The sequence below is a fragment of the Rhyacophila brunnea genome, unplaced genomic scaffold (assembly GCF_057557595.1).
Source record: "Rhyacophila brunnea isolate RB1 unplaced genomic scaffold, BYU_Rbru_1.0 scaffold_6, whole genome shotgun sequence".
NCBI lineage: Eukaryota > Metazoa > Arthropoda > Insecta > Trichoptera > Rhyacophilidae > Rhyacophila > Rhyacophila brunnea.
This window is the reverse complement of record NW_028233276.1, coordinates 48,523,732-48,545,743: the sequence shown is the minus strand read 5'-3', so window position 1 is coordinate 48,545,743 and position 22,012 is coordinate 48,523,732. Positions and strand designations below refer to the sequence as shown.

At 33.1% G+C, this 22,012-nt stretch overlaps 1 protein-coding gene across 5 annotated transcripts in view; it reads left to right on the top strand.

Moving 5' to 3' along the window:
* The window catches only part of Sap47 (Synapse-associated protein 47kD), a 140,451-nt gene extending 118,717 nt beyond the window's left edge, over positions 1-21,734 (top strand). For 2 of the 5 annotated variants that reach the window (XM_085957270.1, XM_085957268.1), the window contains exons 5-9: positions 8,237-8,374; positions 9,257-9,396; positions 10,523-10,653; positions 12,039-12,329; positions 19,751-21,734. In XM_085957270.1, coding sequence (XP_085813396.1) covers positions 8,237-8,374; positions 9,257-9,396; positions 10,523-10,653; positions 12,039-12,329; positions 19,751-19,899 — 849 coding nt within the window. In that variant the 3' untranslated portion in view covers positions 19,900-21,734. Of the gene's footprint in view, positions 1-8,236; positions 8,375-9,256; positions 9,397-10,522; positions 10,654-12,038; positions 12,330-16,352; positions 19,713-19,750 lie in introns of those variants that run through there. The other 3 variants (XM_085957269.1, XM_085957271.1, XM_085957272.1) reach the window with 3 other exon arrangements.
* Positions 21,735-22,012: the final 278 nt, after the last annotated feature.

Genomic DNA, 22,012 nt, shown 5'->3' with positions numbered 1-22,012 from the left:
CGTCAGATTGTTCCGGACGAAACTCTCAAACAGGAATCGGAAGATCGGTGCCGAACTAAACTATCGCCGATATTATTAATTTCGATATCTAAGTATTAAACGCTTAACTCCCATATTATTAAAGATCTATCTATATGTATATAATAAATATATATATACCTATATACCGTTACGACTCAATGTAGATTTTGGAAATATTCGTTTGTCTATTGAATTATTTAAATTAGTTTCAATATTATAGAACATTATGAAATTAACAGGGAATATTATATACCTACATGAAATAACAATATGTATTCGACTTCTATTAAATATTCATTATTACACTACTTTGGTGAACCACAATCGATTTAGGTATGCATATTTAAATTGAATTAATTCCGGTTTCATATGTATCATGAACACTTTCATATTTTGTAATGGATGGAACAATTATTTACGTTGGGTAAACACAGGGTTATTTTATAATTATCAAAAAGAACTTTGGTTTTATTCATTTAACATGTTTCATTGAGAAACTAATTCATCAAAGAATATCCGTCTAAATCTTAATTATTGACTGTGTTTCTTCTCTCGTAAGTCTCTTTCCAATCTTCGGGATATGTTCTTATCCGCTTACGATCGAAATAGTTTTCATTTTTATACCTTCCCTCTTACATTTTTATATATATTAATAAATGTCGTGATGTTTTATTATGGTCGCAAAAATAAGCAAATGCTGTGCCGCGCAGTAAAAATAATGCCTCGGAACGGGGTGGGGTTTACAGCGAAACTCGTAATAGGATCGCGCCTCGTTACTAACAAATGGAAATGTTTCCCGAATACTGGAATATAATATATAAATAATATGACATCTGCGTTAAATGTTGAATTACATCGAATCACACTATTTGAATACCTATCTCATATACTATACTGACTGAGTGTTTCTGTGGGTACTACTAATTTTGATTAGTGGTGTGTAAACATTTTCCCCGACACCGATCCCGTCACCCTCAAATCGTACATACATTCGTAATCTCAGATTAAGTGAACGGAATTGTGTTATCGCGCACCAGCTAGACCCTGGAATAATTGTATAGCAATAGTAACAAAATCGCGAGCGGCCTACGTCGTGCGTATGCTCCAGTAATGCGTCGATGACATTGAGCTACTTTTCAAGCTGCTTGTCGGCGAGTTTAAAAGCGGGCGAGTCAGCTAGTGCGATTGTGATGATGGCACACAAAACTTTTCACTCACTCAGAAGCCGACAAGCTATCGAGTTAAAACCGTCATTTTTGGTACTATTTTGACAGGACGTATTGAGTGGTTCGTTTTTTACCGGGAGGTCGCCACTATCGCTCTACTGCGCAGACGCAGACCGGCCCACACGCCAGCGAGTAGCGAGTAAAGTAGCCCGGCTTTCAACTTTTCTCGGAAGATTGTTTACAATCTGCTTGTTAGCTAGTTCGATGATGACACTGGGCGAGTTTACAAGTAGATTGTAAATTCGCTGGCTTGTAGCTTGTAAAGTAGCTCAATGTCATCGAGCCATTAAGGCGTCTTTACATCGGCGTTGTACTATGATATTGACCTCACCTGTGGCTATGAGTTATCCGAACAAGTACGGTGAAAATTCATTCGTCATTATTGATAAGTGATAACAATAATTTATTTATATGAATTCAATTAAATAGGTACTAACATCTTGACATCACTTACATAATTAGACCATCCGCACACACGCGATGTTTCCACATGCACATGAGAGTATTAATCGAAGTTGTATTTATGTGACAATCATAATCACATAGTGCCAATCGAGGGTGAATCTATTGTCAATAAAAAGCGATGACATTTCACTTAATCAGCATTGTCTTGTAATGGTAATGGTCTTCGGATCGCTTGCAATGTTTTAACAATCGCTTAGGGTTCAATACATTACAACACTAAAAGTGGAGCCGCGCGTACAATATTGTTATTATTGTGATCCAATTTAAATCGATTCTCCCGAGTAATAGATACTTACTTCAATATTTATTTTTTGCTGAAAATGTTATTTATTTTTCGTGCTTGATTTACATTGTACAGTTGGTACCCAACATACACGCACAATTTATTTAGCGTAATTAAGTATGCCACTTTGACAAAAAGAATTTTATATTTTAGTCATAATTTTTTATTCCTATTGAAGGATATTAGCATACTTTTCCGTGGAATTTAAATTAAATATTGGCATAGTAAGTACTTCTAGGTTTTCTTTTGATTTTAAATCCTCGCGTTACAAGCACGCTTTGGTCGATTTTTTTTGAATGTGCAAAGCATTGATTTACCAGGAATACATTAAATATTAATAGTGGAATGGAATAGTTTTTCAGAATAAGCCAAATACATCTAACTAATAATTCTGCAATGATAGGTAGAGTTAATTTTAAACTAGGTTCCACATGTAATTTTACAATGACAATTTGGCGCTGAGCTGCAGAGAGCGTTATCAGAATATGACAACAATGCAGTAATAACATGTATGAAGATTTGCAATAATGCTCCCTATTTACCCGCACACTCTAGTGTACGGCGTGTACGCCATTCGCAACAGGGGCTATGGGGAGTTCTTACCGGAACGCTACCACAAAAACTTTGATGGAAAATATCATTCGTTACGTCACAGTGTACACTTAACTCATTTAGTGCTGATAACGCGACAGGCGCGTTTGCATTACCTGGCCATTAGATATAATTAACAGGATATTTAAATGTGGTAATTAAATATTAATTAACAGGTCAGCAGTGATTGTGTTACAATAGTGTGGACATGTAGCGGGTATCGTCTGTATTTATCCGTTTACGTACGAACAAAATCTGTTGGCGATTGGAAGGAGAAGGAAACACTAATTTTAAGACGGAGATGTAGCGTAGCATCACGCTCCTTTCAGTTCAAGTCAGTTAAGTAGTACTGTAGTATGTAATTCTGTAATGTAATCGCACTCCGTTTAAATTCCTATTATAAATAGTCGCATTATTACGAACATGTCGTCACGACTAGTGAATCCAATCCCGAGCCAAAATCTTGATCCCGGGATTTCGGGATTACGATTTGACGATCCCGGGACTGGTCCCGGGATTGGCATTTTTTTCAATAGTTAATATAAAATTTCTATATATACAAATAACGTTGATAAAATCGGTCAAAAATGAATTTAGTATAATTTATACTATTTAAGACATTTATTGTTAATATTGTGTACGTTCAATCTTGGAAATACATAGGTTTAATGGAGTAAATAATATTGTAATACGTATAAATAATAATGTGAAAGTAAAACAGTTTTATTTATTTATGAAAAGATAACAAATACAAGTTCAATTAAAATAAAAAAAAATGACAAATACATTAAAAAACATGGTGGAATCACTTTGTTAAAAGTGCGAAGCATTGTTCTCATTTTTATTAATTTATGTGAAAAAATAAAATGAATTGGCAACACATGGGTAATAAATCAAACTTCATTCAAACTCAGTTTATTTCTTATGTATTTGTATAATATCAAAAGTATTTTTTTCTGTTATATTTTCGTTTTTATTTTATTTTCCATAAAAATTAATAAAAAAACTCAATCCCGAAAGTTTCGGGATTATGTTTACCAATCCCGGGATTCATAGGTATCGAAAATAGTTCGGGATCCCGGGATTGGAATCCCTATCCCGACTCACGGGAATAAAATGGAATTGCTTCGCGTTTTATAAAATTTTCTTGTTGCGGTTTTGTCGGACGGAGCAATCGATAATTCGATACTCACCCCACGCCTCTGCGAACTGTGACCTTATGAAAAAGCTTTTAGCGGCACTCTCCTCTCCTCTTGCCTTGACCGCTTATTGCTTTTAATTATTCTAGTATTAGATTAAAGATACGGCATACCGAATAGATGTTCTCTCTCCAGTGCATTGAAACTGCTTTTCCACTCGAGGCTATGAAATTCGCGATTTAATATAATGTGTAAATAATCCTTTCGTCTGTATAGCTGACAATGACAAGTACCCAATTATGTACGTTTTTCGTAGACAGATGTGTGCCAGCCAGAATAGGTTTTTTTGTTATGAGAATATAACTTTATTTTTTATCAAATATTTTATTGTTCGTAGCCAGTGGACATACGCTTCTTTTTTATAAAGTTAACGGCCATTTAAAAAACCATGTCATTAACAGTAGAAATTTTCACTCAATGATATTAACATAATATTATTATCACTATTATCAGTGAAGCTTTTGTTATTGTTATTAGTTTACACCGGATGGTCAATAATTTCATTGAAAAGCATTCGCAACCTTATTCTTAATTTTTAGATTTATTTATTCTTTTAGATTAAAACTGTCTTATTTATTATGTTACGTCATATCCTGTTACATGTTTGTACCTGTATATTATAATGAAAATGGGAAGTTGTAAAAAGCCGGCCTGCCCGTCAATATTCCTATACCACCTGCGTACGTGCAAGTCTTTTGTTCAAACATTACGAAATGTAAAGGCTTTTTCTTAAGAGTATAAATCTGAACCCGCATGTTAAAGTGTCGTAAGTGAAAAAAATAACATTAAAATCAAAATTTTTGACATACAACGAAATTTATAAATGAAAAATTCAAGATATTCACAACGTGGCGTAAACAAAATAAGTAAAAATATCTACAAAAACAGTGTAATCAGAAGAATATGATACGGAATACCTATCTACATGGAACGAGTTAATTAGATTAAACAATATATAAAAAACATCGTCCACTTAAAGCCAGTCAATGTGGAATAGGTACCTACATCAATATTGGAAACTATTTGGTTGAATACAATTATTGTCCTCCCAATTATTGGTATCACACCAATGGCAAGTTCTGCACCTTAAACATCTGATGCCCCGATTTATAAAATGGTTATCTGGGACATACAGGTCAATATTTCGATATAACATAAAAATATTGATATGTTTTGAACACAAGAATTGTACTATGTACAAAAGAAGGTTACCGACGAGTTTCGAGATTTGAATGACCTTCTGCGATACCTGATGACGATAAAGATGTTGCTAATGACGTTCAAGTAAAGCGATGTCAGTTTTAAACATAAGGAAATATTATTCCTAAATTATTTGCCATGTGCCCGAAAATGGCAAAGCGCTTACAAAACATTCTTCAATGTTTTTCTAATAGTCTTCTCGTCCAGTGGCCCGTGCTGCGCTAATGCTGCGTATGCTCAATCATTATTTATGGCGATCCATTACGAGAAGGAAACTCGAGATATCCTTTATGTTTATTTGGACACTGGTTATAGTTAGTTTGGAAGTGATCGGCTACTAATATTGCAGTGACTATTGGCCCATGTCATTTGTCTACTTATGTCTGTAACGATATTGGTTTTATTATTTCGAGAGCAGTAATTGTTTTTTTAAATGGTAATTCGGCAAGCATTATAATATTAATAATATTATTTAGACTTCTACGACGTAGGTCTACGCACATCTACGGCGTAGGCCCATTGCAGTCTACGGCGTAGCGTCGGTATCGTAGTGTCAGAACGAAGTCATATTGAAGCCATTGTATCTGTAGTGACGCATGTGTATCTAAATACTTTTATTTCATAATACCACCTCCAGGCAGAGCATATGGATGCAGCTTGTTTTTTAAAGCTTTTCGATTACCTCATTCCGATGGATAGGAAAATTTATCTTTGGAATGATTGCGTGGAAGCATTGACAAAATCACGTTCGGCCTTAAGGCATGTATGCTCTGGAGCAGTGGTGGCGAACCTATGGCACGCGAAATGATTTTGCATGGCACGCATTTGAAGAGAATTAAATACCTAATGATAGATCGCATTGTATAAAAAATTGCAAGCAAATACTCTTCAAGAATAAGCATTATGTTTAATGTAAATATATATTTGCACAGGTGTGTCTTTAGGCTTTCTGCGTCACATATAATATTATCGCACTAACCTCATCAGGTGGCGGGGGATGCCGCGCCGCAAACCTCTAATGTTATCGATTTACAAAGCTTGAGACCACTGTAGCGAGAGAATGCCTCATCTGATCGGAGCAATTCTGGTATCAATTTGTGCGTAAAGAACCGAACTACACTAAATTAACAAACAATTTCATGTCTACCCACAAAAAATGGCTGCACCAAATAAGAAAAAAAAAATTTTATGGACCTCTTAGTAGTAATTCTGCAATACAATTTCAAAAATGGAGGACTGACGTGTATGGCTTAATTGAAAAAAGTGATAAAGCTATATGTGTGCTATTTTCTATGGGTGGTATCTAGAACATCATCATTAAAAAAAAAACTATTTTTCACAATAAAAACTGCTCACCACGTCAAAAAATTATATTTGAGATATTTGGGCCACGCGTACGTAAAAAGGTTCGCCAACCCTGCTCTAGAGCAGCGGTCTCCAATCTTTTGGACCTCGCGGACCACTAAACTCAAAATCTTGAATCCCGCGGACCACTACCACATATTTTTTCCACACTTGTTAATGTCAATATAATGATAAAAGAATTATAATAAATAAACTTATTAACACATATATTCATTACGAAAAATGCACAAAAAAACATTTTAAATGTCATTTTATTGAAAAAGAATCAATACGATTATTATTAAATGAATATGAATTCTACGTCGACATAGAGGTGCATAAAAGATCAATTACAGGTAACAGTAAGATAATCAGTGTGACCTTTGTTGCTTTTTGGTTCCAATGACGTTACTGCAACACGGAGAGCCGTTTGTATTTCAAACCGACTGCGGTACTTGGTTTTAATTGCTGTAATCGATAAGAATGTCTTTTCACACAAATATGTAGTTGTAAAGGGAATCAAAACTTTTAAGGCCTTTTCACTCAACACTCGGTACTCATTTTTCAACAGAAAGCCAAAAATGGGATCTTGATACAGACGAGTGGAATTTACTTTTGAGACCATCGTCGAATGATATATCAATTAGGCTTTCTTTTTCTTATATGTTCAAATTACAATTATCGATTTTCGCCGTAAATGGATCTATTATCCATGTATTTCCGTGTCTAGGATCGTCTTTCTTTGGATAATAACGACAGAAAGAGTCAGTGAGCGACTGTAAGTGCTATCGAAAAAGAGTTATCACCTGTCGGTTGACATCTTCCTGTTTCACATAATGATCAAAATTAGAGAACATTTACAGATCTTCTTCAGCCAACCGCGTTTGCTACAGCAATATCTTCCTTTAAAATGCTTCAATTTTGCCTTGCAATGTGAACACGCCTGTGTGCAGTCCTTGCAAGGGCGCGTTCAACTCGTTTAACAGAGAAAAATGATTGCCAGGTATGCAAGCTTCGCCAGCCAATCGTCGTCAGACAAGAGATCTTGGAACTTCGAATTATAGGCCCATTTCTTCACAAAGTACTTCAAAGATTCGAGAATTGAGCACTTTATGGCGAATTTCGATTACAATTTTAATTACATCAGAGACTCAGTGCAGTTCTGGAGATAATTTTTGCGCAGCAAGTTGCTCATGATATATTATAATGCAATGAGTAAACAAGATAATATCGACATCGGCCGTTTCCAAGAATAATAAATAATAATATCAGTGTGTCGATATTTGCATTTTATTTTATCCCGAACAGCAAACTTTATTCAATTTATTTCTTCTTTAACACATTGAATATGGACTGACGACGACGTAATAGGGCTAAAATTGTAAAAAAATATATTATAAGAATATACTGAAACTTTTTAATAAATACGAAAATTGCAAATATATTCAAATTACTCTGCGGACCACCAAAATTCTTTCACGGACCACCGGTTGGGGACCGCTGCTCTAGAGTCTAGATCATCACTCATCAGCTATCAAAGAGGATATTGTGAAAATACATTTTTTATATTTCGTATACCTACAGTATACAGTGAAATAATTTGACAATACATATATTATAATCTCAGATTCAGTAATAATTGTGATTAGGTAGGTAGGTATATTAATATTACTCCATGATCATAGTGAGTTTTGTTTAAAAAATAATCGATTACCTATATCTACCTATATGAATAAACTACTTTTGGAAACATATTCATTTGGAACACCTGCGTAATAATAATAAGTAATAAGTCAATACCAAAATCAATTCTATATGACGCAGAATCAATATGATGTTTACATACAATCAGGAGAAAATTTCTAAATATTGTCACTGATCCCAATAACATTTGATTTAATTTGCAGAGTCTCCTCGGAGAGTTCAACAAGGAACAGGACGCGTTCATCCGCGGGCAGGCGGGCGGCAAGGGGCCGGCGGAGCTGCCGTGGGCTGGCCGCGACGACGAGGCGGCGCTTAAGGAGGAATGCCTTTCTTTATCTACGGTACGATTGCTATTCTTTGTTCTTTATATTTAACTGTAAGAAAAGCTTTCCCTCAAATACAACATTTGCTGCAAAGGTACCTCAATGATTCCAATGGTGAATTTCGGTGTATTATAATATCAGAAATTGGAGCACTTTTTGGTCTTACCCAAAATCTATTAACTTCTTCACCGCGGAGCATTTAATTACCGCATTTTTAAATAACATACTAATTATATCTAGTGGCCCTCTATTGAGGACATAACAGCTGTGCCGTCCGCGCTGTAAGGATTAAATTTATATTATTAATTGATATCTTCATGACTTTAAAGTAAACAAAAACAAACAAACAGTCACATTCGCAATTTTAGCATTAGATTTTTTTTGTATTTTTAATATACCTATGTGTAGACTTTTATTTGTATTTTTTGAGCCCAAATTATTTCAAAAATTATCATACCACATCAGCCTAAGTTCAGTAGTTTTGACAGAAAACTACACATAGTCTTGTGAAATAAAGAGATACAATATTGTTTATGTAAATGCAGTCCACCGTTATCAATGGTAATAATCAAATTTGTCCTGTTAATTGTTGGGTACTGGAAGATATCCCATCTGCCCATCTTCTAGCATTATATTGTTTCACTATATTATAGTAATATGGTGTATGACCAGGTTTTATATCACATTAGATTTAAAAATCATTTTGCCTTCAAGAACACAATATTCGATATAAAAAATTAACTAGTACAAAAATCAGCTTTAAAATTAAAACAATATTCAAATAATATTTAGGTATGTCAAAAATTTGACTATAGGATGTCTATGTTCATCGAACATAATGTTGTAATTATTATTATGTATCAATTTGTTGTTGATGTGGTTTTTGACTTTGGATTCCAGGATAGACGGAACTTCGTTCGCGCGCCGCCCGCCGGAGTAGAGTTCAATTTCGACTACGACACGTCGTATCCTGTAGCAGTCGCCATCATGGCGGAGGACCCTAACCTTGAAAAAATGCGCTACGACCTCGTGCCCATCGCGTAAGTGCACCGCTACCATTTCAATTCTTCCCTTTGCGCCATCTCGTATCAGATTTCGGTCACCGTCAAGGTAATCTTCCCTTTGTCATCTGCCACCCGGAACAGTTCAGTGGAGCTGCACTCGCGCCGTTCACGGAGGTTCTTAAATGACAAAATGCAGTATTATATTTCATGGTCTATCATCATTCAGCGAACCGTACACATTCTGAGGTCTAGGGTGAGGCGCCTTATTTTGAGAAAGGCACTCTTTGCAATAGCAATAGCCGTCTTTCTTTTTATTTCTCAAGAGTGATCCTATTTGTCATCGACTTGTGTCCCTAAATATTTATTTATCGATTGGTTCGTTGTTCATTATTTTCGGTGTCACTGTTTTGGAAAGTGACTACTAATATTTTCAATTTGACATTTTTATTCTTTCAGTTCTTCGTCTAGAATGCGAAAACAGACCTCTTAATATCCTGAGAACAGAACATTTGGAATAATTGCATATTATTATTATAACTACGTAGGTACTTACCGGTGGGTCTTGACAGTCAGTATTCAGATTCCTAATAAAGCTAGCAGCAAATACTGTTGTGATAAACAATGTCACTGGCGCAGGGCATACAATATTACGAAGGTATTACAATTTTCTTATCAAGCTTTCATAAAAAGCACCCCGAGAAGAAGATAAGCAATTTAACGGTTTATAATAATAATTAAACAAAATTTATTTCATTTTAGCCAAAGAGTTTGAACTACTAAAATAGTGGTAATATTACAACCCTCTTGTATTACAACACCTGAATGTTATTCCAGAATTTTTAGTTGAATTGGTAACTATTGAAAAATTAATATTTAAACAAAACGACGGCCTACTGTCAGTTGATGTCTTCTTGCTTTTATTACTCGTTAATAATAGTTCATTATGTACAAAATATCTTTCTTTAGGTTTCTAACACAAATGGAAAAGTATTTTTGTCTGAGTGACAGCCCTTTCAAATAAATCTTGAGACACATTATTGACAGCTTATAAACTTACCGACTTTAATGATAGTTTTTTCGGCTTCACTTTGGCTCAAGGTTTTCATCATTCGACTGTCTCGTGTAAATAAAGGTGTTCATGTCAGGATGAAAACTGTTTCAGAATCACGGAGGAGAACTTCTGGCGGAACTACTTCTACCGTGTCTCCCTCATCTGCCAGTTCATGGAGGCCAGCGAAGAGAATAACGAGAGCCTGCCTGCCAGCCGACTCACCAGCGTGGATGAACCACAAGGTACGCTTTCACCGTCACCATCACCTCTACCTCCATTTCATTGAACACGCATCGCCCTAGTTCTCTCTTAATCTTTTCATTTCACCGTAGGGCGCCATCTGTAGGTTTCATTTTATATTCATTTATTTATTGTTGCATTCTTTGAGTTTATATTTTTTTAACACTGATGTCTATATAATATTTGAATTTTTATAGCTCCGATAAGGCCTCTGAACTTATTAAGTTCCCCGTGTGTCTCACTGTAGGGTATCGGTTAGCGACTACGCTTCCTGGTTAATGTGTTACGGGTTTGAATCCTGCGGCTGGTTCAAATTCACATTTTGTTGCTCAATATATTTGTTTGGATGCAGCAGATTGAGCAATATTATGACTAAAAACAATACAATTTTCAAAGAAATCAGTTTGTATACCTAGTCAATTTGACCGTAAATGGTAATTTCCCTCTTGTATTTAAACATATTGGATTGTAATCAGCGCAGTGAACAGCCATGATGATATTCCACAAAGCTTGACAAATAATACAATTACTCTAATCCATCAGCGCGGCTTAAGCTTTACTAGTTGTTTTATATACCCGTTACCTGATAATATATGAATATATTGTTACACCCAGGATGGCCGCGCGGCTTAAGCCTCGGCCTATAACACTGTGGGTGCCAGGTTCGAATCCTGGGTCTGGCAAGTACACATATTGTTTTTCAATTTGTGTATGAGTCAGAGTATGGACCTAATATGTTGAGCAAGTGGCTGACATCCATTTATCGTAAAAACAAAATCTGTTAATACAAGCCTCTACTCTGTGGAGGCCCATATGATCTTATTAGGATCGGACATGGTCGAATAATAATAATAATCTATAATTTTTTTATTCAATGAATAATATATAAGTTTTAAGAATGCAACATTCTTTATTGAATATACTAATAGACTAACTTTAGAAATATGTATCTATTATAAAAATTAGCAAAAAATTGCATCAAATGAGACTTGAACCCGCATCCCTCGCACTGGATGTGGGTTCAAGTCCCATTTGGTACAATTATTTTCGGATTTTTTCTAGTATATAGATATGTTTCTAAGGTTGTTTTAGATTATAAACTCACATGGAATTTAGACTTTATATTATGTAGTCTCTGAAAAATCATTGACACAATATTATTAGAAACGTTAAACAGACAAGCTAAATACAAGCTTCATTTTGTTCAATTAGTTTGCGATTATTTGCTTTTTTTATATTATGGCACTAATTGACTCTACTCTTAATTTGGCATGTTTTGTTTTGTCATTAGTTATATTTATTTTATTTTATATTGTTTTGTTTTGGTTTATTTTATTTTATTTTATTTTATTCTGTCCCGTTGCATAATTGTCGGCACCGTATCCAGTCGAAGGAAGCGCAGTCGAGTGTGCCAGAAGTATGACTGAAGGAGTGGTAACCGTTGCGCCGGCCGCCGTCTTACACGACTTTCAAACCAAAGAATCCAAAGATCCAGATTCCACTGCCGTTATCAAAAAATCATCTAGCGAAAACCTCTTAAAAGACAGTGGTCTCTCTAAAAATGTGGCTAAGGCCAGAAGCGAAAATTTGATCGAGGCCGAGAGAAAATCAACGGAAACGACAGAGAGCATCGGAAACCGAATGAAAGGCCTTTCTATTGACAGAAGTAATCAAGAAGGTGAGACTCGATGCATATTAAATATGAGACGAATATAATAAGAAATTAACCATGTTTCTTATACCCTTCAAAATTTTCACTCAAAGATTTCATTATGCTGAAATTGCATCTATATAAATATTATAGATGTATTTTATTATTTATAAAATTCTCAATTTCAACTGAGGATAATAAAATAGATGAATCGGTCTTTGATCAAAAAATGATACATGATTTTGGTGAATTTACAATTGAATTGGTGACAAATATCTGCGACACGGTTGTTTGTTTTGTGATATTTTGGCACACTTTACCATCATTGTCTTCAATCACATTGTTTGTTTCAATCATGAATTTGCAATCCATCAATGTTAATAAACTTACATAGTGTTTAGCATCCATTAGTTGTCCTCCATTAGGTATCACTGTTCGTGGTCGCTTGTAATGCATGTTCCTTCTGCCACTGTTTCACTTTTAGTAACATAACGCATAACAAATTAACCGACACCTTTCTCTCTGCACTGTCTACCTTAACTGTTTTCAATTAATACCTACAATGATATTAACGAATGGGCTGTCTAATTCTCTCATTTTCGTTCTCAATTAACCTTTATACAGTAAAACCTCGTTAATAAGAACACGGATAATTCGAAATTTTCGCGAAAAAAAGGCCATTGAACATTATTTTCATATAAAACCATACCTTAAAGTCCTGGCATATAAAAATATTCAATAAATCCTAATAAAGTACTATTTCATGAGCCAGTCATTGAAAATAATTGTGACAGACCTTTCTTAAAAAATCATAAATTACTTATTTTAAGAAGGTAATAAAAATAATCCTGACATTTAATGATCCATTAACACACACAGAACCGGAAATTTGGTAGGCACATCTATGATCGTAAACGATATTAATGAAAATCAAAAATTTTTTTTTTCAAAATTTTTATATTTTTGCCCCATAGATTTCATAATTCGTAATTCGAATTTTTTTTTCGATTTTCGGTCCCGTGGAATTCGTATTAACGAGGTTTTACTGTATATCAGATCTGTCATTACATCGATACATGATTAAGTAATTAAGGTTAATTTATTATTACAAATTAAAAAATTAACGCTAAACAGTGAGAGGAGTGTAATAGACACTGAAATTATCCAGTGACGGAATTACAAAACACACAATTGAATAAAATGTACTGAAAAATTACTTTTGAATGTGATATTATGTATCACCTAAAAATGATAAGAAAAATTGACATTCAAAGTTAAACATACAATTTTTCTTAAATATTTGTCGAAGCCAATTATTATATTATATTTTCTTATGGTAATTTTTACTTATGGTAATTATACTGGCCGGGAGGAAAAGGAACTTATCGCACTCGGTAAAGGAATCCATTGAAAGAAGAATCTAAACAGTCTAAACAGACACAAATGTCTGGTCTGGCAACCCTGCTCACGATTTAGCTATTATCTAGTACCTATTTAGGTAGACTTTAATTTCTTTTTGTATGTCTCAGAATAACTTGATTTATCTAAACAATAGATAGCAGTGGCAAAGGGCAGAGGTAGGCTTTTAAGATCCAACATAAATAGTGCACACTAAGTCACTCATACGTATTTGTTTTCATTGAACTAAGACTACAATTATTTGCAGATAGTATTAGTTAGTTTAAAAAAACAATTCTATCCCGCCCAAATCCAACCATAATAGTTTAGGTGTGCTAAGGACAATTGGACAAAAATATTGCACACTCTTTCACTCATACTTATTTGTTTTAGTTGAATTAAGAATACATAATATTATTACAGATGGTGTCAGTTAGTTTTCTAAAATATATTAAGCTCCGCCTATACCAAATCATAATCAATAAAACATGTTCTTTTATCTATAAAATATCTAAAGTTATCTATGGTTTAATGACATAATTTTAGATATTTCATAGATAAACGAATATTTTTTGACTATTATCTACTATGGTTAGGATTGAGCAGGGTTTCATTGAATTTTAAAAACTAACAAATGTTATCTACACATTGTAGTATTAGTTCAATGAAAACAAATACATTTGATTGACAAATTTTAGCGTGCACTACTTATGTTGGATCTTAACAGCCTACATCTACCCTTCGCCGGTGATAGATAGGGTAGGAGCTCGCCATTCATTATGGTGTTTAATATAGTTTTGAGGTGTTGTTACCTACACTGCGGTTTTTATAATTAATTAATTTTATTATAAATAGGGTTTTACTGAACTATGCGATTTAATTATAATAAACGAACACATAATATTATAAAAAACCCCATTTCACAAAGTTGTCACATCGGAGGTTCTAACGGCCCAACAAATACAAGAAAAACTGTTATGTAATATACTTACTCCAAAGTGTACATGTTTGTGCCAAATTGAATCTCTACATTTATGATAACAATTTTTACTAATTTTTGGCATAGCTTATTTAGTAAAACATTTTTCAAATTTATAAATAATACAGTTTTTATTAAAATAATTGTTTGAAGTATTAACGGCCCACATGCTCGTCGTAGGTCAAAATTGAGTTTTTATTGTATTTTCAAACCATGATCCTGGACACTCCTTAAACGTTGTAGATAATCTATTTATATAATTTGAAGCCTTATTATCATTTATATTTATTTTAAACATTTGATGACTGCATAAAGTATTTTTGTTACATAAAATAGTATTCTTTTAAACCTCTCGCTCTAATGTTTTAGAATATAGTCATATTTCGGTACATGAATGTGCAATATCATGAACATGTACCGTTTAAAAAAAAAATTCGGTTAGGTACATGTTCAAACACGCGCGTTAACATAATTTTACTCCCTACTTTAATTATAGTTTGTCAATTTATGGCTACGGCCGTATGTTGTAGCTTAACTACTGGGGAATGCCAAAAGTAATGGCGTATTTCAAAAAAACACTACCTTATTCTTAGGTCAATAATTATTATAAAGCAATCATTATTCGTAAGATGTTTATCACACTTGAATGGTCAAAGACATAGCTTATAATGAGTATCTTTAGAATTATCTTCAAATGTGTTAATCTTGTCGATTTTTGAATAATAAAATGCCTAATTCTTGTCAAATTTGGGATCACAGAGATTATCAATATAATTTTTTATCGTGAATATTTTACTAAAATTATCTCATCATAAATTATACTAATGGTTTTATAAATGCGTTTAAAAATTATTAAATGTAAAAAATCTTAACACCACTGCACATTCATGTACCGAAATATGACTATATTCTAAAACATTAGAGCGAGAGGTTTAAAAGAATACTATTTTATGCAACAAAAATACTTTATGCAGTCATCAAATGTTTAAAATAAATATAAAGGATAATAAGGCCTCAAAATTATATAAATAGATTATCTACAACGTTTAAGGAGTGTCCAGGATCATGGTTTGAAAATACAATAAAAACTCAATTTTGACCTACGACGAGCATGTCCCCCCTTAATAAACCCCATCTGCTACTTCAACAAAAGTTGAGTAAAATCTTTATATTATAAAGAAATGTTAATGACTTTCTTCAGTTATGTTGTGTCAAAGATGATTTTTAAGTCAATTGTATGTAATTGCGTGTCTTGTTATTCTGTCACCAGATATCGCTTATACATATTACACCAATATATTATATTTATATAGGTATTTAAAATATCCAATTGTTTTCAAAATGTTTACACGTATTATGGTCGTTATAAGGTGTAAAGATAGTACATATATTTCCATATAATAGCACAAGTACTCGATGTGTATAAATAATGTATTCGGCGCAATTCTATGTGCCTTCAAAATATGCATAAAACACAATAATTAATTCTTTAATAACGAGAAGCAAGACTATGTTACGAATGATAATGATTGTGAAATGAGCGCTTGATTTTATACCGATGGAGATGATTGCATGATTACATGATTACTTATGTGCTTAGGTGGTGTAATAAGTGTATAATAAGTGTGATTTGTTTTCGGTGGTGCTCTCGTTGGGGTCGTGGCGGCGTGCAGCCTAAGGCGAGCGGAGGCGAACACGTGTTGCCAGTTTGACAGATAGCATTCCCTTCAACTCGCATTGCCCGCTAATTATTATTACAATGTAAACAATAAAGTTAATAAGACAAGATTTTCTGTAACTATCGCTGATGTAATCGATTATACTGAAAGGGAAATATTTCAAATAATAGTTGTTCAAAGGATTTTGTCGATTTTTTCACCATGCAAAAGACATTTTTATAGATGCAGCAGTATTCGGCGATGATATTGACGCTTCATATTTGCCAACCATTAGTATTCTTCAATTTACTTTTCTTGTTTCTTGATATCGATATTGATCTTGACCCGTTACAGACAAAATATTCGGGTATCCTTCCTCTACTTTAAATGCTTTACTTTCTTTAACTTTCCACTGAGTCTATATAAGCCGAACCTTTCCATTACATTAACATCAGCGCTTTCAAAAGGAGGGTTCGGGATAAAATCATAAACCACGCACTAATGCTTATTTTGGGGAGCGCTTTGTTTTTATCGGTTCATTATGGCGATCGATGTATTCTTCGAAATGAACTTTTGCTCATTTAATATTTTAAAAATCTTGCGAGATAACATATGACGGCCGTGTCATTCCTGCGGACCCGTGGCCGAGTAAATCTTAACATTTTTTTAAGACCACAGTGGCCGGCAAAATTTTACTGCCTTCTTTGAAATGTGTTTTTATGGGGAAAGTTACTTTACTGAATAATAATATATAGCTATTTTTCTTCCACCTTGTCAAATATTTTACAATGACAAAAGTGTAGATATTCCTGTTTGGTATTTAACTATTTTATGATATCGCCTCTGTTAACAATATTATTATAGAAGGCAAAATGTATTTAATAATAATAATAATAAATAATAAATAATGATATAGGTACATACTATAATATATTATAGTGTTGTTTGTCAAGGGAGTTATTGCATGGATATTGTTCACATCTATTGATATTACAATTGTTAATAATCTCAGACAAAAATGATCTTTTTTTATTTTAGCTTATGAGGCTTTTACAACTAATACAAATATCGTCAATGGATGATATTCAATACCACTTAAAACGCTCACGGTCTTACTAAACAAAAAGCCCATTAAAAAACAGGCTGAGACTTGCGGAAGTTGACAGATTCGTGTCCGCGATTTCAAACATCCCATTTCAATGTTGTCTTTTTCGCTGCCGAGTCTAATGTATGACGTGTGCAATATTAACTAATAATATAACTGAGAAGAAGAAAACGTTTCGCTTCATAATAATTCTTGCGCAAATATTAGACGATGATGACTTTACTATGCAATGCTGTCAAATTTTATCATGTACATATTATTTTCCATGCGTAATTGAAAATTTTATCTTATTTTCAAATACGGGGTATACATTATTTATCTCGAAATGTCTAATATTGAACAGTTCATTTCTGCCTGTCATTGAAATTAAGATTTTGTGTTTTTTCAATTTTTCAATTTCAATTCACATTTGACTAACATGGCATATTATGTATTATTAATTTTTTTCACTGTTATTTCTCTGCAAAAATGGTGGAACGACTTCATATTGAGAAATAGCAAACACAGGATTTCTACGTATTTTTATATTCACTCCAGATCAGTTTCGGCTTTCCGATGTCTACAGTCGGACTAATCTTCCGATTGAAAAAATCATAAAGACGAACCCGGTCACTGAGTAAATAAAAAAAAATGTGAAAAGTACTAACAAAATAAAGTGTTATTTCTCGATAGCTTATGTATTTTGTTCAATACCAGTGTTAAGAATTCAATGATTCGTTCTCTTCTCTTTGTGAGTGTTGGGAAATTATTCTTTGGCAAATATTCTCACATACAACTTTTTATCATAGCAATTTACTTAATCGAGTAAGTCTTTTGAATGCGTTAGAATAAAGTTTTATAAAGAATTTTAATCTACCGACTTACCGTAAAAATTTATTGTAATGGATTTCGAAGATTTTTACCTAATTTACCTGTTCTCATTCCAAATTTTCTATACGAACCGTGGGCTGAAGTTTTATCATATCTTTCATAGATCATGTCTCCTTCATCATAATTGAACATCTTAACGTTATGATGCATGATCAGCGGTTCCATTTTATGACGAATTGAGGTTCGACACGGTTCGTATGAAATGTTTCATTGAGATGAGTCCATGATGTAATACAAATTAAATAGTACTCTTTTACTTCAATAAAATATAATAAATTAGACACATCACATGTAAGCCTTTGAAAGTCATATCCCATGGGGTAACTATCACTGTATAAAATGTAATATGTATAGAGAAAAATAAAGTTAGAACCGCAATACAAATTGATCGTTGAAAATAAATTAATTTTGACCGTCGACATATTTATTCAGCATTTCTAGATAAGCAAAACTGAATTCCGCTCGGCGATCGCAGTCGCGGTCGCCGCAAAGCGTCACCCTGACCTAAGACTTTTCCACTTTTGAGATCCCATGAACCGTCTTTAAATAAATATTGAATCGTTTTGCAGGAGAGACGGCGAGATTTACGACCTAAATTATTATTACTGACACATGTATGTATTGTAATTAATAGATAAACTAATAACATATTATGAATATCATGATTATATTGTAAAATTATTATGTACTTAGATTATAATTATTGTATTATTATATTTGTAGGTATTGCATTTTCAATTGCAAATCACCAAAATTAGAGTATCATTGTAATGCGACAATACATTTGAAAGGGACTCGTCGAGAGAACCCGTTGTGGAGGAAGGGATTCCGTGCGTTTCGGGAGAGCGCTTTCTCATTTTGAAAATATTTTTTTATCACCTTTTTATTTCAATTCGAGTAGTTTTTAATAAAATTAATATTTGTTATTACACTTAATTTTGCTTATTCTGCAGTTGTATTTGTTTTAATATTTATTAAATAACTTCTGTTATATTTTTTGCACTATTCCTTTTCAAATATGCAAATTTGCTAATTTTTTGTATGAAGGAGCCCGGATCCGTCGTGACTGATGATCTATGAATTTTTGCAATTTTTGTGTGGTCATTCCGCATTGCCAAAATTGTGATTCCATGCGTCTTCCGTGTCTCATTTTATCGATGCCGTGACGGTATTGCAATATAGCACGATGCGATACATCCTCTGACCGAGATACATTGCGGAATGATAAATCATATTGTTCACCCTCTCGTCTCACGCGATGGCCAATTTACTGATTATAATTTGTCACGTTGAAGTTCACAGAGTTTTTAGTGTTCTGTGCCGGATCGTTTGATTTATGTTTTGTTCACTTCATCTAATTGTTTTATTTTTATTTTGTCCACTTTTAATGGATTCCACATTACCGGGAATGCGATGCGATTTGTGTGCAAATATCGAGAAGAGGAATGGGAGACTGAACTGGAGGCGGAGTTGCGAGACTACGAAGTTCTGTCGGGCGATCGAGGAGAGCGAGGCTCGTCCGACGATAAACACTGGGAGAAGGAGTGCCGCGATCTGCTCGGGGACGAAGACGAAGACTTGAAATAGACCGGAGGTTTAATTATCGCATCGATTGTCCGGTTTGCATTTTGTATGGGTTTTGCCATGCAATATTGAAAATGTGAGCAATTCTAAAAGTATGCACTGCGTCTATTAAAATTGTATAATTTGGCAAAAAAATCCATATCTTCATTTGTTTTAGATAGGTATATATAGGCCATATTAAAAATAGCATTTTTAAAGTAATCAGCGTTTCGGCCTAATTCGATTTTTTTTGGAAAGTTACCAAACGCTATGAAACTATTGTTCTCACTAAACTCACGACTATTGGCCATAATAATAATTTAACTAATCGAAAGCCATTAAGATTTTTTAAAATTTCAATTACACATTCTTTTATCGCTTAAAGTAAATGCATAATCTGATAATATTTTAAATTCTAAAACCATTCCATATATTGTGTACAACATATTAACTTTATTATATATTTTGAAGTTGTTTGCTTTTGAGAAAATGAATGAGTGTCAGGAATCCGGAATATGATATCCTCCATTGTAATGTAGGCAATATACCCTTATGCATTAAGTAGTTATAGACTAATATATATATATTTTTAAATAACCTGTTCTTATGTTACTTAGTTATACTGTAAGGGGATGCTCGGAGATGTATATTTTTGATTGTGTTGTCAAGTTTCTCTTTGTGATATATGTTATTGTGTAACCTGAGTTGCTGCTAAATAAATAAAAAAACAATGGAGCACACTTGCACCATTTTGGGTGAAAGCTGTCGACTTAAAATATTGTAATATTATAAATGTTAACTTAAAAATGATAAAACATTGTCGAGTGTCTGATGTGTTATTGCGCAAGCGATGCTGATCTGACGCCATTCAATCGTGAGTAAACTATTTCTTCACAAATTCATATATTAAATCTTCTTTTGAGGCAGCCGAATGTATTCTATGTTTTTTTTTTTAATTCAGCACTGAATGTGTTTGATCGTGTTAAAAAATCTTGTACTTTCGATAAATATTATAAAATTGAATCATCGGTTTTTGAATGATATTAAAAAAGCAGTTTTTCATTAAAATAAAGTTAATAAAAGCGTAAGAAAGTCCTAAGAGTAAGTTCAAACCTTTGAAATATATCTCTAGGTGTTGTTTATATATATATATATGGTATATACAATATGATATAATGTCTTTCTCTTTCGGTGGATGTCCATAACTTGCTGTACTTTTGTGTATTATAAACGCATTTAGATCTTACACGACATAACTGAAAAAAATATCTAATATATTGAATAATAATAATATGTATGTAATTATCTGTTATGATGTTTCAAATTTTATTTTCCACTAGAGAATAAATTTAATGATAATAATATAATGGCAACAGAATATTGTTTTAACCGTAGAAAGTAGAAAGAATATTAATATATTGAGGTCCGTAGTTTTTTTCATGTTTTCAAGATTCGCTTCTATTTTAAATGTTCATCATTAAATATAAGACTTATAAAACAATTTGTTATGTAAATGGACTATTGAAAGTTGTTACTGAATATTATCTGATTTGTTCATGTCGGTTACTATATTATTATTATTATTGTGTATGTTTCTTTTAAGTGAATGCAAATGCAAATGCAAACGCATACTGATCATGTGTTTGATGATAAACTTTTCTTCTCATGTAAAATATTAAATTTATGTTTTGGTATGAAAATCTGTCATTATCGGCATGTCGCAAGACACCTTTCCATAACTACAATAATTAATATCGATTCGTCTTGAATTTTATCATTTTCTGTTGTCTATGTAATTATGTATTTATTATACTGTATTTAAGTGTACGTAAATATGGTAAATAAAGTGATGAATCCAAATCAAAGTTTTTTTAATTTACTTGAAATTGTTTTACTTCTACATAAACAATATGCCTCTGACAATAATGGACTCTTTTGCTACTTGTAAAAAGAGAGGAGAAAACCTCCCAGAGCTTATTCCACTCTTGTTCGCCGACAAGTGTTTTCGCATGAAGTTAATCTTTTCATGGATGCGGCCATGCGGCTGTTTATATTTATCACACATCCAATGGCAGTAATATTCTACAATTAGGGTTACCATAATATTAAATACAGTTAACGTCCATTTAATAATATA